At 41.6% G+C, this 18025-nt stretch overlaps 1 protein-coding gene across 1 annotated transcript in view; it reads right to left on the minus strand.

Moving 5' to 3' along the window:
• The window catches only part of DGKI (diacylglycerol kinase iota), a 444732-nt gene that overhangs the window by 244010 nt on the left and 182697 nt on the right, over positions 1-18025 (minus strand). Inside the window, exons 4-6 of the mRNA XM_030308513.1 lie at positions 12171-12245; positions 10736-10792; positions 2818-2883 (exon numbers count right to left, since the gene is read on the minus strand). Coding sequence (XP_030164373.1) covers positions 2818-2883; positions 10736-10792; positions 12171-12245 — 198 coding nt within the window. The remainder of the gene's footprint in view (positions 1-2817; positions 2884-10735; positions 10793-12170; positions 12246-18025) is intronic.

Below are 18025 nucleotides of genomic sequence, written 5' to 3' on the forward strand. Positions count from 1 at the left end.
TACATGATTTAAGGTTCAGTGTGCCATCTCTTTTCTGACTGAACCCTAACTCTTATGTAATACGAGACTATGAATGAAAACAATGTGAAATGATATAATGTTCATAAACATGGCGGCCAGTCAGCAAATGTTAAAGCACGGAGCAACTGAACCATGAGCTCTCTCATCTGATATCCATTAAGTGCCACACACGCTCAGCCAAACACATATTCAAGGCTCAAGAGAAAGGCAGCCCAAATATTTACTTTATTCTGATTTTTTAAACTAGAAACTAAAACCACAAACACTCTTTAACTATAAACACTCCCTAACAACCCCAAACTTTTACAAACTACCAGATGAAACAAAAAGTTTTGCTAATTGAAGTGATTATCTTTCACCCCATCCCAATGGATAAATTATGAATAATGTATAAGGGACATGTGTGTATTGGGGATGTGTGTGTTGGTTTAGAATCCCTGGATATGTAAGACTGTACATCCCTACTGATGAAAATTAGGCATAGCACCAGAGTTTGAAATTGATTTCTAGTCACCTAATCTGTAAATGGAAATACAGCCACTAACTTTCCTCTAAACCTGACTACAAGCCAGTATCCAAAGGATTATTTACTGTCCAGCAAGAGACACACAGGTCGAAGATCATCCCGTCCCATCCCATCAGTGCTTGAGTCTCTGAGAATTTGTGAGTAGCTGGAGTATACACAGGGACTGGATATAGTAGTTCATCATTATGGGAACATTATGTGAAGAGTTGGGATCACTGACTTCTCAGCTAATAGCTATCATGTGCAGAGAGCTTCGAGCACTCCAAGACTGCCGCCTGAGAATGGAAGCAGAGAAGGAGACATGACCACAGCAATTCAGGGTACGGGGAGTCCAGTCTTCCCCATTTGGTTGATCATGCCAACAGAACATAAGACCAGAAAATGGAGCATAATGTGACACTAAGGAATACCTGTCACAAAATATAACGTTTATTGATTTTCTTTTAATGTAATTCTTCCAACTCTACTATGGCCTGAAAGTTATTGGGATAGTACCAGCTACTAGAATGTCCAGTGAAGATATGCTTGCAAGGCAAAAAGCTTGATCGTCCAGATCCTTCCTACCTTTCACATCTCTAACTCAAAGTTGGCTGTGCCTGTCTACCAGTTTCTTGCACATCCCTCTCTCTCTCTCTCTCTCTCTCTCTCTCTCTCTCTCTCTCTCTCTCTCTCTCTCTCTCTCTCATAGGAAAGTTGTAGATAGTCTACAATCCACTAAGCAAGAGAAAGTCCACAAGCCCCAAGACACCATCAGAAAGCGTAGGGTAGATGGAGCCAATGAAGGAAGGTCATGAAAGAACAGAGGACTAACCTGCTTCTTCCCAACCACTTAAAATGGCTAAGAATAAGAATCGTTTTACTTCCTCCTCCTCCTCTTCCTTTCACCTCCTTCCCTTTTCAACCTATTTCATCTCGCCTCTTTACAGGCTAGAAAGGAACCAGCTACAAGTCACTGTGAACTCAGGAGATAATCCAATTACAATGGAAGGCCATACCCTGGATGCAAAGGTATGTAGCCTTCCAAAGAAAAACTTGGTAACTGAGGCTACAGGATGATATTCTCTTTCAGCACCAGGCAAAACAGCAAAATTAATCGTTTTCCAGGCCTCACTCACCATCAATATCCCTACCTCAGATAGCCAATATTTCCTTGTATCTCTCTATGGTGAAAAGTGCTATACTGGTCAGTCCATCCCAGCATGTGATCCAAAAAAGTCATATGAATAAATAAATTAGGAATTAATTGATGAGTAAAATATTCCCCCCAATTATCTTACTTTACCAAAGCAGAACTTCCCTCTACTGAGTTCAGCTTACTATTGATTAATCTGTGGGACGCCTGGGTGGCTCAGTCTGTTAAGTGTCCGACTTTTGATTTTGGCTCAGGTTATGATCTCATGATTCTTGAGTTCCAGCCCCGTGATGGGCTCTCTGCTGACAGTGTGGAGCTTTCTTGGGATTCTCTCTCTCTCCCTCTTCCCCTTCCCACCACTCACATTCTCACTCCGTCTCAAAACAAATAGAGAAATATCTAAAAAAAATCTTTGTAGTGTGATTCACCACCAGTTTAACCTTCCCAGAGGGTCCTTTTATTCCTAAAGTAGATCTCTGTACAATGAAAAGAGCCATAACCCAAATCTGCTGGGGTCACTAACACGTGGCATCGAGGGAGTTTCACAGCATGTGGTCTTAGGACCCACCCCCACCTTCCTTTTCCCAGCGGCCCTGCACCCCAAGAGGCCTTTCACAGGTCACACCAAGAGACAGAGTAGACATAAATAGCCACAGATGAGGAAGCCATCTCTTTCCAGGAACCGGAATACATTTCTTGTCTCTGTGTCGTCCTTCCTGTGTTGAGTTCTGTTCAAGACAATAATGTGTCAACAAAAATAGTGCTGCTCAACAACCCACTGATTTTCTGCTGCTGAGCAAGGAGTGTGATGGGCCAGCAGTCCTCAGAAGGGGGTTGTCACAAAATAGGAAGTGTTATTTTTTTTTTTTTTTTTAGCCATCGACAAGGAAATTCACTGTAAAAGTGTATCCATCTGTCTTAAAAAGTACTACTACCGGTATTAAGACCCCTGACTCTTGCAGTGAGTTCCACAATGACTAAAACCCCTCCTAAGGAAAGGGACCTGGAGACATAAAGCCTTTCAGAAATGAAGACATGTACTGAGCACTGGATTCGGGTGACAGGATTTATCTACCTGGGGCGTTTGTAAAGGCCTGGGGAGCCTCCTACGGTGACCATGGGGTGCCGGGCCCCTTACCTTACCACACTGCTTACATTTTCCCTCCTGCCGACGCCTGTGCACCCAGTGATGACGCACAAAGTTCTGTGGGAAAACAAAAGTAAAAGAGTACGTTTAAATTTGCAAAGCCCATTGTTAGTTTTTTAAATGTTTAAGCATAAAGATTTCCTTAAAGTATAACCTAAGCCCATATTAGCACAATACCAAACACGTGTATGTATGACTTGTTTGACAATAAATATGAATCCACTTGGAAAACCCGAAGCTACCCCCATGCCCAGGGATCTTCTGTATTTGTAGAAATCATGAATCGTGTCCTCCCTCCACGTCTTCCTCGTGGCCACATTGTGAAGCTCTTCCTCACGTCTTCCTCGTGGCCACATTGTGAAGCTCTTCCTCCGCTTTCTTCCTAGTAAAATGCTGTGCAGATGTGGGAGGTGACTGAAATGCCATCAGAGAAGTGAAAGGTGAAGGGAAGATGAAACCCCATCTATTTTTAAAAACAAATATATACTGAATGCTTTATATATGCCAGGCAGGCACTGTATTAAACATCCACGCTAGGAAGAACTTTAAGAAATTAAATTCTCAGGAAAAAAAAAACAAAACAGATCTCCTCATTCAGGACACAGAGGATGAGAATCTTTCCCTCACAAAAGTGAAGGCAAAGAAAAGATGAAGGAGAAAGATGACGAAGACGGCAAGAGATGTGGGCCCATTGTGACGTTTTTGCAATGACATTGTGTTTCAACTGTCCTTGGGTTCTCTAAACAAGATCAGCTTTCAAGGTCTATTCTTATCTTGGGCCCTAGGAAACAGTGAAAGCCCTTTTCCTCCCAAATAGACAGTCACTCCTCGGGCAGGGAGTCAAGGAGACCCATTACCACTGCTGTTAGGATATATCATAGGAGAGAAAGTTGTCTTCAGGCCCAATGGTATCGATAAACTTACATACAACTCATCCCTCTTATACCAATACACCTAAAATACTTCTTTTTCCCTCCTGTCCTTTTCTGAGAAAACACCCTTGAGCCTATATTAACATGTCCATCATCAGGCCACAACCCATATTTTCCCTCTGAAAGGCCCTCTAATATATATCCAGTCATTCAGCAAATACTTAACTAGATGTCTACTATCTGGCAGGCACTGTTTTAAGTATACAGGCATACAGGAAATAGATCCGTGTTAGGAAAAACAAATGTTATATCAACACATGAAATCCAGAGTGACAAAACTACCTCTGACAAACATTAGCATTATCAGTTCTAAAACGCCACCTCTGTTTCTCTTCATAACGTCAAATCAATTCAAGCTAAAGCTTAAACAAAGAGCCTGGAGGAACAATGGTGTTTTGAATGTAATAAGATATAAAGAAGCATAACTGTCCCACTAATTAGTCTAATTTTTGTCTTGCTTTCCCCACTGAGGCAATTTAATTAACACAAGGACACAATTCTCATATTGTTCTCAGAAAGAAGCTAGTAATAATGTTCTTGAGTACTAACTGTGTGCCTGGCACTTTTAAGATACTTTAAATGTAATAATTATTTTAATTTTCATGAAAATTTCTATCAGTAGAGATGCCAGTCAGTATGTACCAGAAAAATCCCATTTGTTGTGAAAATACTGAAATATTCCTATATTTGTTGATAAATTAGTTTAGTTCCCCCCCCATCCTCCTGGCTCCTCCCCAAATGCCACAGCACCTCACCCTACCCCCTCAGCAATGGAAGCCATTTCTACCCCCTCTTACTATTAATCAACTAGAATGTTCGTTTTTGACATAAAAGGTCTCCAGGATCCTCCTCCAATGAGCCCTCTTTTGAAAACAAATCACGTTGCCTGAGCAAACCCAGAATCCTGGGCTGTGCTCAACTGGTGGTGGTTGCCTGTATGAACTTCAATATCATACAAACGATGCTGGGTCCCATGGCTGGCTGTGGCTTCCAGGAGAGCGGCAGCAAGTCAGAAATCTGCCCAGTTATCAGTGCCCAAAGTACCCACTGGGGCTGAAGTTGCTGGACCCTGCTGGCCCTCCAGCCCACTGCCTAAGAATAGGGCTGGGGAGGACTGGGCCAGTTGCCAACTACACCCTATCTCAATTCATACCATAGAGCACACTATCGGAGGTTTTTACCTGAATTATCACGATCACCCTCCTTTCACAAATTACAAAGCTAAGGGATTGAGCAGATACTTCAGATGTAAGGGTGAGAACAAGGATTCCAACCCAGGCAGGCTGGCAAAGGAGCCTATGCTCTTAACCACCATGTTGCTGTGCCTTTCCTCTGCTCCGAAAGCTCAGGATCAAGCTCCTTCAGTAAATGATTTCAATGACAGTAGTCGAAACACTGAATATACAAAAACGTCAGTACTATAAGAGAGAAAAATTTACTGTAATTGCTGTTAGTTTAGCAAAAGCTGTGGGAAAATGAACAATATCATTGATGGTAGAGAAATTTTCCACTTACGGAGATTATACATCACCTAATGACTATCAATTTAAGGAGGGAAATGTTGGAAGAATTTGATGCAATTGCCTATGAAATCATGGCTGACTCATGGGGTTATTTAGCTAGTGACAGCTCTAATCAAAAGATTAAACCAACAATTTCCAGGAATCAACAATTATTTAGAAATTATAAGACTGACTTAATGAATCATTTATGGTTGCAACATGTGTCATTTGGTACACAGATTTATAATACCATGTAGTTTAACCTACTTAGGGAATAGAAAGGAACATTTTTAAATTGTTTATTTAAATATTAACATATGACTCAGAAAGTTGTGAAATATTTTTAATATCATTTTTCTAGAAAATAGGCTGCAAATTAAGACACAGATAAAGTAACTTAAACAAAAGCACTACTTTAGAAGAAACTGATTAACTGTCTCCCATCCATAGCTCTGATTTGAGAGGTCAAGCATCCTTTTATTAACAGGTCTTCACAGGCCTAAAAGAAACTTCTTGTGCTGCTGCTTTAATATAGTTTGAACAAACATCCAAAAACACGTGTTGAGTGGAATGGAATTGTCAACCTAATTTTAGATGATTCAATCATGTAGTTGCCACTTGGGAGGATTATCAATCACGGTATCAATCAGAGGGGGAAGAAAAAATAATTTCTACAGAATCACTTCTCTTTTCTAACCTTCATTACCAAGCACCTTCATTTTTCACACTATTTCCTTTTGGCTATTTTTCACATCTCCTAAATTATGGAACTGAAATTAGACTCAGGATCCTTCTACTACAAATACGAGTGTTGACATACTGCTGTTAATATAGCAAAGTAAGGCTTCTAACACCATGACATCTTTGTATTATTCGTCGATAATCTCTGAATTATTCATATACTATCTTCAAGCACTGGAAAAGGAAAGGACTATTACTTATGGGTATTCAAAATCTGTGATACATCACTTCAGGGTTTATAATTCAGTATCATTAGCAGACATACATAACACAATTGCTCACTTATTTTTCAAACGACAAGTTTAATTCCTAACATTATTCATAGACTGCTTGAAAGAATCTTAGAAATTATAACCTAATCCAGATAGCTTATATCTTAGAAAACTGAGGTCCAGAAAGATTCATCTTAGAGGTGTTCAACCAACATTCATTAAAAAACTTCCATAGGTCAGACATTCCACAAAGCATAAGGTACTGTCGTTAACAATCCCTGCCCTAGATCCCTGAACTAGAGATACCCAGAGTGGAAAGAAGCAGAAATATCATTTGAACCCAAGCCAAACTATTTCTAAAGTGACTGTTCTTTCATTTACATTCAGTAAACTACCTAAGGTCTCTTAATTAAGAATTTCAAATGAGCCATGCCTACCATAAGTTTCATCTTCAAACTGTCCTCTTACAACAAGAGTTCTTAGGCATTTGGGGAGAAATTAACTCGCTTATAAATGCTTTTAGTCAACAGTCAGCAAATCACACCCTTTGTGTCCTGGTACAATGAGTTTGGGACGAATTCCCTGAGTGACCTCCCAAGGCTTACACTTTGGGGGGGGGGGCGGTGACAAACAAGCAAATGAGTAATATCCATAAACAATTATGACATGCGAAGTACTCTGAGGGGGCAGAACAAGGTACTTTGATAAAGAACAATGTGCAATCTATTTAGAGGAGATCATTAAGGAAGACCTCAGAGGGGATGATATTGGAGCTGAGGCCTGACTCTAAGAAATGGTTAGCCATAAAGAGACTTCTAGTACAATAGTGAAATACATAAATATCTGTGGGGAATACCTTGGTCCATGCCTCAAGAACTAAAAGAAAGTCCACATGGCAGCTGGATGGGTTTGAAGAGGTGTGCTTGAGCAAGACTACACAGGCCTTTTCATAAAGAATTGGGCTTTATTCTAACTGCTGTGAAAACCAGTGGAACAATTACAGGATCTGATTTCCATTTTAAAAATCACTCTCTCAAATTCGGATGGATTGAAGGGGAAAACCAAGGAATCATGAAGAAGCTAATGTAGTAGTCAAGAGAGATCATGGTGTCCTAGTCTAGGGTGCTAAAAACAGAAACGAAGATAAGTAGATGGTTTGAAATCTGTTTTATAAATAAAATTGATAGGGCTGGCAAGAGAATTAGATGTGTGGAATATATGAGAGAAGGAATCAATGATCCCCCAGTCTTTTTGACCGAGGAGCTGGATCAATAGCCATCTCATTTTCTGAGGTGTAAAAAAAAATTGAAAAAAAAAGTTTTTATGGTGATGTTAATAAATAGTTTGGTTTTAATGTGTTATATTTGATGTGACTGTGATACATTCAATGGACATGCCAAACAGAACTCCAAGAAGTGTGGACTGGAACTGCTACACTAGGAGTTGTCAGCTCAGACATCATTTTCAAAGCCATGAAATTGGATGAGTTCTCTCAACAAGAGTGGGCTGAGAGAATACATGACCAAATACCAAGCCCAGAGAAATACACAGAAATCAGGGGGATTGAATAATGAAAGAGAGTGGGGAGGACTATCCAATGAAATAAGAAGAAATTAGGAAAGAGGTCAAGGCAGGAGAGAATTTTGAGAAGGGGATTTGAAAATATTTGAAATATATTTGAACGTGAATAATTTGAATATATGTGAAAGATTAAATAAGAAGAGAATGGAAAAATATCTAATGGATTTGGTACGTAAGAGATGTTGAAAAAAGCAATTTCAGTGAATAGATAGAGTGGAAACCAGATCAGAACAGGTTAAAATGACTAGGAGGTGATATAATCAAAACAATTATATAGACAACACTTTCTGGAAGTCTAGCAGTGAATGCAAAAATGAGAATCGAACAGCAGCTAAGACACAGTTGGTGGTTAAGGAAAATTTTCATTCATTTATTTTAAGATGGGAGATGTCAGAGCATGTTCGCGGTGATGGAAATAATCTAGAGGAGGGGTGAAAGAGGTAAAAATTTAGGAATGAAAAATATATCAAACCCTTGCTACAAAGACAAAAGGTGTTCAAAGCACTTATGGAGGAGGGTCTGGCTTCACAGAAGAGAAATGATACCACTATTAAAAACTAAAACAATATATAACCCCTTGCAGTACAAAATGGTGCACAACAATTACCACTATCTATTTAGAGAAAGAGAGAAATTAAAGGACGGGGAAGCTAAGACTGGACATATGGATCCCCTGATTGGAAATTCACTAAGTTCTTGTTAAAAACACAAAACTATTCCATCTACTGTCCTAAAGGAATCTTCTCCTTCATTAGAGTTACTTACTGAGTTATCTTCTGGCCAGTGCTATAGTGCACTTGGGTGGCATTAAGGGTACCCACAAGCCTATCATTTTTCTTGCACTCTCCTCACCTTATGTATGACCCATACCCTTCCTATTGCTGTACAATGGCCAAACACAGTGGGAGAGGACAAGGGACAGGGACAATTATTCTTCCTCTCTCCACAACCTCCACTCCCAACGTACTCCGTTTCATGTTTTCTCCTAATCTTCCTGTATTAGTAACAATGAGATGTCTTTTTTCACACTGTCTTTTTCATTATTTGTCAATAAGATGTCAGGGACTCTCTCCATACTCACAGTCTGTACTCACACGGCTTCTTTTCCTTTTCTACACATTCATCTATTCTCACAATTTTACTTACTGCATGCTGACGATTCACAAATGTCTTACCTCTAACCCAATCTCCTTCTTAAGCTCCAAACACACATACCCACTCAGCTGTCTACTGGGCATCTCCAGCTGGGGCCTCAAGGACGCCACACACTTGAAAATCCTACAACTAAACTCATCAACTCCCCAACCCATTCTCAGGTCAACTCATTTTCCAACATTTCATCGGTTTTCTAGGACAGAAGGCTGGTTTACTCTGGACTCCTCTTTGTGTCCTTAATCCAACCAATTATTACATCCTGTCAACTTTATTTCCTTCAAGTTCCTATCCACTAATTTTCTTCACCCTCAGGATTACTCATAGTTCAGATCACCACCAGAACAGCCCCTTAAATTCTCTCCATGACTTCAATATGGCTGCTCTGGAACTATATGGTATTCCTTCCACACTGCAGCCAAAATAATATATTCTGCTTAAAATAGTTTAATGTCCCGCCCTCCCGCAAATTACCATGATGATAAAACACTCAACTTGTAATGTGGCTTACAAGGACCTTCACGGCCTACCTCCTGCTTATCTCTTGAATTTCACATCTTACTTGTTATGCTTTCTCACTCTTGTGCTTGTGAGCATGTGCTCTTTCTGTCTAGGAGGCTGTCACTCGCCTCCTACTTACCCTCCCTCTAACCACACCTTCACTTAAGATAACTCCTCTAGGTCTCAGTTTACTTCCTACCTCTTCCAGGAAGCCCTTCCTCTGGTGTCTTAACCTCTGTCACCCATTCATCAGTGCACAGAGCTAGTTTGAGGAGTACACCAGCTGGGAAGGTTTCCAAGAGGACAAACCTATATTTAGAACTGAAAATAATCTCACCAGGAAGGTAAGTGAAATGGAGGAGGTATATTTTACAAAAATGGCATTTCCTCCACTTTCTCTTATTGAAAGCACCATATACAGTGGTAACACCTGGAAAGCTCAACTCTGTTCCAGGGAGGATGGGCTCACTGCAGCCTTTTGTTTTGCCAATTGGAGAGTGCAGTTTGGGGCCAGGAGATAAACTATCCAGGATAACACAGGAGGGCTGAGAACCTCTACTAACTGTCTTACCTTCTCTAACTTTTCAACACGTACTGAGTCTCTTCGAAGAAGAACTAAACAGACAAATTAGGTCTAAACGCAGCTCTTCTCCTATCCTCCCCTCTACTTACGACTAACAGGGCAATTGCTCTTCCTTATGATTTCCCATTTACCCCTTTGTCTTCACTACTGGGCCATGAAGTCAAGGACTGAGCACTGAATCTAGTCCTTCCATGGATCTCTCTACCTGTCTACCTACCCACTTACTCCCTTATCAGATGAAAACATTGCAATTCAGAAAGATTAGGTGAGATACCTCAAATCATACAGCATCAAGACTGGTATGGAAACCAGTTTGGCTTCAGTGTTCATGGGAATATTCAGTAACTAAGCTGCCCCCCTGAATAGCTTCTACCCACTCAAAATTGAAAAAAAAATGAAATGAAAATGGACCACAGCACAATAAAATGCCATGTATTTCTTACCTCTTCAGTTCTACCACTGCCTCCTACCTGCTCATTAAAACCTTCATCCCCAGGGCATTTCATGAAAATACTATAGGGCAATGTACACGTGCCGAGGAGACTGGGAGATTTTACTGGTGGTATTTATGGATGTGTTAATAAGAAACCGATGTGGAATGGACAGAGCTAGACTTTGGTTCTGAATCCAGGCGAATATCTGTTAATCCAGTGAATCAATGGGAAACAAAAGGTGGTATATGAAGTCGAGTTCTGAAACACTCACTTCTCTTGGCGATCTTGAGCCCCCTTCTCGAAATGTTGGTTTACATCTGAAATTAATCTGTCATTTAAAAAGAAAAGTGCATTATATTAGGGATAAGCATCAGACTAGACTGACTTACTTGAACAAATCAACAATGATACACATAGTGAGACTACAAAACAAAAGCCCCACAGTTTAACACTTGAAATCATCACCCCAGATAATCTATAGGGGTCCCAAGTGATCCTATATCTCCAGTCCACGTCTCTTCATTCTCATTGATGAAAGCAACAGATCTTTAAACAATAGTGCTCTTACACTGTAAACTTGAGGAAAAGAGATAAAGAGTAAGAAAAAAACATACAAGGCAGCTGAAATCATGCAGCTATGCTGCAGATTTTAAAAGTAGGGCAACATAAACTTGAGAAATTTTTAATATGATGATGATGATTTCACATGCACAAATTTTTAAGTCTGCAGTCCTGCCTTTCTTTTAGGTGGGCAGGCCTCCTGGAAACATGGACATCTTCTTTAGCTACTTGATAAAGTGAAGGGAATACAGAAATGAAAGAGGAGATAAGTAAATGGGGTTGGGACAGCAACAAACAAACAACAACAACAACAACAAAAAACCCAACAAACTATAGATAGATAAAGAGACAGAGAGAAAAAAAATGTTAATACTCGTCCCCACAAAATACCAGTTGGCAACAACTGGTAATATGTTTGTGAAATAATCCATGTCTCAGGGGACTACAATATTTCAACACGTTTACACATGGCAGCTCAAGAACATAGGTAACACAGAGACCCACACATGGCAATAAAGGAGAGGCACGAAAGAGGACAGCGTTTGGCTCATGACTGGAGCCTTCCCGTTCCCACAAACGACCGCTCAATGGACTCTACAGAATCTACTTCTTCTAGAGGCAAGACACCATGGGGATGTCACCTCCGGCCCACCCACACATTCATGCTGTGCAAGCAGAACACCACCCCAAGAAAGGAAGGAGAGCTGGCTTGTGGCCTGGTTGTCTTCCTTGCAGCCACTTTAGGAAAAAGAAACTCACGAACATCAGGCGAATCTAAATGATCATTTTAAAGAGCTTATGGATTTTTTTCTTAAAAAAAAAAAATCTTGTGGAATATCCAATGGGTGAGTAACGATGTCTGTCATTGTAAAGAAAATTAGTGTGTGCTAGTCTTTTCTCTCTAACCTTACCATTCCTCCTCCCAAGAGGCAACATAGAATGATACCAAGTTTTCCTTTGGGAAGCAATCGAGCAAATTAACCTTAAGCACTGCTTTTCTGTTACTAATCCAGTAATAATGTTGGTCTTCCAGTTTTTTTAAAGGGCACTCTCTTGAAAAAGGTGGAAATAAGAAAGGACACCTGGTCTTTGAAGTCCAAATACTTGCAGTGTAGCCAACACTACAGCAGGTGGCGGTGTCTCACCTTTTCTAGCTGTTCAATGCAGGCGGTGTGGACGACGATTTTACAGACCGCACACTTCCTCCTGAGGGCCGATTTCTACAACATTCAATTCAAAATACAAGAAGAAATATTAACAGTCTGTTCTGAAGAGTTCCCTGGTAGTAAAGAGAGTATACATAAACAAAGCAAACGTAAGCAAATTTAAAACGTCATCTTAAGCATTCGATAATAGGGCAAACTTCACCAGTCCTTCTTGACCTACCTACTACCTCCATATCTCCATGACTCAGGGCATCCTAGATTTCCTCTCCAGGATATAATAAATATAATAGCTGCTATATAGAACTAGTAGAGCATATAATATGAACCAGGCTCTTTATTCTGTCATTTCTAAGTTTTACAACCTAACAACCGCAGGCATTAGTATCCTCTGGTTTTTGTTTTTGTTTTTTTACATTTTTACTCTGGTAGTTAAGCAGCAGGACCAACATCCAGAATGAGGTCTAAGTTCAAAACAGGCACTCTTGGGGCGCCTGGGTGGCGCAGTCGGTTAAGCGTCCGACTTCAGCCAGGTCACGATCTCGCGGTCCGTGAGTTCGAGCCCCGCGTCGGGCTCTGGGCTGATGGCCCAGAGCCTGGAGCCTGTTTCCGGTTCTGTGTCTCCCTCTCTCTCTGCCCCTCCCCCATTCGTGCTCTGTCTCTGTCCCAAAAATAAATAAACGTTGAAAAAAAAAATTTAAAAAAACAAAAAAAAAAACAAAAAAAAACAAAACAGGCACTCTTTCCCGACTGCCAAGAGTTGACATTTCAAGAGGCCACAGCTTCAGGCTTCTATCCCAGCCACAAATCTACACTAAGCTACTTGGGTCTTCACCCACATCTTGGGGAAACTAAGAGGAGAACCTAACTCTCACGCCTGACAATAGCAATAAGTAGTAACAATACCAGTAGCGGCAGCTAACATGAATGTAGTACTCGTTATGAGTCAGGCACTCTTAGAAGCACTTTACAAATTGTAACTCATTCAATCTCCACAACCCTACGAAATAGGTAGCATTTTTACTCCCATTTTACAGATGACAAAGCTGTGGTGCAGTAAGTGATGTGCCCAAGGTCTCGTAATTAGGACACAGCACCACCGGGGAGTCTAGCTCTGAGCTCACAAGACTGTGAGCATCACACAGTTTGGCTTCTCTGACAGGCACTGCCAGTTTCAATGAACAATAAATACACTTTCTGAGGTGTACCTTTTCTCTAACAACACAAAACGAGCAGCAGGGTCAAAGAGGAACAGGTGGAATCTTAACACTGCCAGCTCCACGGAAATCCTAGCTGGGAATGCTCAGGCCTCCCTGCAAAGCACAGGCTAGAAGGTAGGTCTGCAGGAATAACTGTGGGCTTTGAGCACTGAAAGCAGCTTATTATAACAAAGCTAATCTGTAAAATAGTGAATCAAAGCATTCGAGTGTGAAAGGCCTTGCCTTTCTTGGGAAAGGTGCTAGTATAGATTGTTGGCAAACTGCCCTCTTCTGATGTGTGGCTTCCCTTGCTGAGATAATCACTTTTGAGCCAAAACTTGAAGTATTACGATTGCCAAAGAAGACTAGAAGGGACTGCAAGCCCCACCCCCCTCCCCGGAAGGGACAGTTATCGGGAACGCAACTAGAGCCTCCTGCCTCCTGGATGCTTCCACTCGCTCCGCGCGGGATATGCACGCTGGTGTCTGACTCCCACAAAGCGCCTAGAACCGTGCGGGACTGGGGCAACCCAACCTGCGGTCTCACCCTGCCGGCGTGGGGTTAGGGACCCTGCCTGCCGACGGCTCTCCTCTGCCTGGGGAGAGAACACGTTCTGGAACATGAAGTCAGTTGGACAATCCACTGAATTTTCGAAGAGCAAAAGATAAGGGAGATCCAGGCATCTGGTTACACTACTGGAAAGTGTCTCCGCTCTACTACTAAAAAGAGAGGAGGGAGAGGGGGGAGGGGGGAGGGGTGTGGGAGGGGGGTGAGGAAGTAACAGTAGTGGAAGCAGCAGCAGCACTCAAGGCAACAATAAGAAAATTCTAGTTTGCAAATTTTCACAAGCAGATTTCCCGCAAGCAAATTTGTGCTGCTCTCCTGTTTCCTTCAGATCTCCTGGTACAGATCACTGATGCAGCACCACCTGCAGAAAGTTCATGGGGCACCTGAGTCCTGCCGCTCCTCAGTATCGCAGTGATGCTAAGGAAACTGGAGTGAATTCCAGTCTACATACTATCCACCAACCCCGTGGGAGATCACGCTGCAGACAAACACAGCAATTCCACTCATGGTAGGTGATCACTGATGGGTATGATTTAAGGATGCCTGAAAAGCCTCCTTCCTTACCAATAACCCCTGCTCCGATCTGGCTTTGCGCCTGTAGGGCTCCAGGGACTCTAAGAGGCTCCTCAGAGGTCACTGAGGATTGGAGCAAGAGCACCAAGCAGGCGGAGGGACCCGTGCATACTCTGTGAAACCAGAATACCTCTTCCTTTCCTTGTTTTCCATATCAGGATTCTAAATCATAATCTCTTTTGAAAAAGGGAGGTGGGCTAATAGTAAGAGTTTGACAACCACAAGGTTAAGACATGTCCTCTCTCAGCTTTCTGGGATAACATGTAAATATACCAACATCATTCATATGAACAATTCAGTATGGCATGTTCTCCAGATGATAACGTATGAAGTCAAGTGCTTCAGTTATAAAACCAACTTTATTTAAATGATATTGAGTTTTAAAAGACCATCAGAAAATACATACTCTCATGCCTTTAGAGCCAGAATATACAGACCATAATCTGAATTTTTCTTCATAAACACTACAACACGATGCATTTTTTTAAATTACTTATTTTTTTTAATTTATATTCAAGTTAGTTAGCATATATATAGTGCAATAATAACGTTCTCTGTGTTTTGAGTCTCTTATGTTTTGTCCCCCTTTGTTTTTATAGCATTTTTGCTTCCCTTCCCTTATGTTCATCTGTTTTGTATCTTAAATTCCACATGAGTGAAGTCATATGATATTTGTCTTTCTCTGACTAATTTCGCTTAGTGTAACACCCTCTAGTTCCATCCGTGTTGTTGCAAACGGCAAGATTTTGTTCTTTTTGATTGCCGAGTAATACTCCACTGTATATATAAACCATATCTTCTTTATCCAGCCATCTGTCAATGGACATTTGGGCTCTTTCCATACTTCGGCTATTGTTGATAGTGCTGCTATAAACATGGGGGTGCATGTGTCCCTTCTAAACAGCACACTTGTATCCCTTGGATAAACGCCTAGTAGTGCAACTGCTGGGTCGTAGGGTAGTTCTATTTTTAGTTTTTTGAGGAACCTCCATACTGTTTTCCAGAGTGGCTGCACCAGCGTGCATTCCCACCAACAATGCCAAAGAGATCCTCTCTCTCTGCACCCTCACCAACATCTGTTGTTCCTTGAATCAACATGATGCATTTTACTACAAAAAACGGTTATTTTTCTAACAGAGATCCCTTCAGTGTCATTGTGCTTATCTTTTGTTGTCCTTAATTTCTTAAATGACAGTTTCTAAATAGTTTATAATCTGAGGAATCAGGTAATTAAGGTTTATAATCATATGCAAAATTAAGTAAATTCTGGGTGAAGGCCTAAGGTCTTTTCCCATAGTAATAAAATATACATGAATTTTAGTCCCTCAACTAATAAAAATTGTTTCAGTGAATCAGATTTTAACTGCTGACTTCTTGGTTTATGTGTTTCAATGGGTCAAAGTTATTCAAAGTAGGTGGATAATAAGCTTCTGGGCAGAAATTGCTCAGAAAAGAAATAATTTTTGTGCTTGGTTATGTTAGTTTTTATTTGAGGATGTAAACTAAATACAAAGTCAAAATGTCAGAATCTAGACTGTAAGTATTTACTTTTCCTTTAAAAAAAAAAAAGCCCAAAATCTCTTAATCAGTTATTTAAACTAATGTTTCATTCACTATGAAAAGTGTTAAGTAAAAAAAAAAAAAAAGTCATTAAGGGGCACCTGGGGGGCTTGGCTGGCTGAGTGTCTGACTCTTAGTTTCCACTCAGGCCATGATGTCACAGATGGTGGGATCAAGGCCCCTGTCGGGCTCTGTGCTGCCACGGGGGAGCATGCTTGGATTCTCTCTCTCTCTCCCTCTGTCTTTTCCCCTGCCTCACTCTTGCACATGCATGCACGCTCTCTCCCTCTCTCTCTTTCTGGTCTCAAAATAAACAAACTTTTAAAAAGTCGTTAAGTCATTCCACACATGTTTGCAAACTGAAATTTAAAAATTTTAAAACTTCACTCTCTTCAATGAATTTAAAGGCCAATGTTTTAAATATCACGTAAAGTTACTTCAATGTTAGCATCCAAAGGAAATCCATTAGGTTGTAAATTGTGTGTGTGTGTGTGTGTGTGTGTGTGTGTATGTACACACACATAACATCTATGAAAATTAAGACAATAGAGGATATAATACAGATAGTATCTTATCACATCATGACCAACATCTATTTAAATAACACTAACACAAGGATAGGCTGTACTTCCCGACAGTGGACACAATCCAACTAGCAGACTAATAGTGACTGTAAAACAATACTCTAAGTTCTGACTTGGCCCTCCATGTTTCCCCATGCTGCAAGCACTCTGGCATTCAAAGCAGTGACAGCCCTTTCCCCAACTTCAGCTCCTATCAAGCACAGAAGTAACGTTATCTCAGCCTGAGACCACGGGAGCTGGGCCTGGGACAGAAGGATCCGAGGCAAGCAGTGGTGGAGGAGTTCAAGATCTAACACCATCCCACCCACCTACCACCTTTGGTCCTAAGTCCCTGATTCATATGCACCACCAAGAAAGCTATAGTTTCTTCCTCTGAGCCAGAGATGTGATTTTCTCTAGGTAGCAATGAATATCTGGTGATAGTGAACGAGGTTTGATAGAAAGAAAAGAGAGAAGAGGGAGGGAAGAGGGAGGAGCGAAGGGGAGGGAAGGGAAAGGAGACCCAGCCGTACAGGCCTCTGGTTTGTAAAAGGGCTGGGGCTTCTTAGTGCCCAAGGCAATTGAATTATTACCCCTAACAGTCTGAACTTTGACCCCAAGAAGCAGGTACAAGGCCGGCTGTGCCCCTTCCCAAGAAGACATACACCAAACCTGTTTCTCCCTGAAGATGGACCAAATTTACCTGCCTGCTGACCTTATCTCTCCTGCTGTGTTCTTAAGGATACACCCCCTGCTGTCACCCCCACGCAAATCCACAGGTGCGGACCAGATCAGGAGCGGAGAAGTGGGAGGAAATACCCAAGAGTCCTCAAAGCTGGCATGGCAACCCTGTCTTGGTCTCCCTGTTTCAGGAAAGCTTAGAGACCAGAACCGCTGCGGGCCAAAGTTCGGGCTCGGAGCACCTCTCTCCAGACAGGGTTCCCAGACAGACCCAACGCAAGGAATCACCGCTCTCTGGAGCTCCACCTCTAACAATGAGGCCACAGTGACAAAAGGATGAATGGACAGGGAAGGGTTCCTCCAGGCAGAGACCCAATCATGCTGGGAGCAGGGAAAGGGGCAGAGAAGGCACTCTGGGGAAAGGACCCGGATGGGGCACAGAGCCAGAAAAAGATGGGGGGCTGGGGCTGGGGGAATGGGCTTAGCCTCAGGCTCTGGCCAGCTCTCTTCTTCTCCGTGATTACTTAGCTCCTTTGCTTATCCCAGAGCCAAAGAATCATGCCAAAAGGAATAGATACGTGGAAGGGCTGGAGATCAAGAAAAGGGGAAAGAGCAAGTAAGGCAAGAAGAATTGTATCCTTCCTTCTTGCTCCCTTTCAGCCACAGAGCTCAGTCTATGCGGCACTTTGGTGCG

This window comes from Lynx canadensis, chromosome A2, assembly GCF_007474595.2.
Source record: "Lynx canadensis isolate LIC74 chromosome A2, mLynCan4.pri.v2, whole genome shotgun sequence".
Classification (NCBI taxonomy): domain Eukaryota; kingdom Metazoa; phylum Chordata; class Mammalia; order Carnivora; family Felidae; genus Lynx; species Lynx canadensis.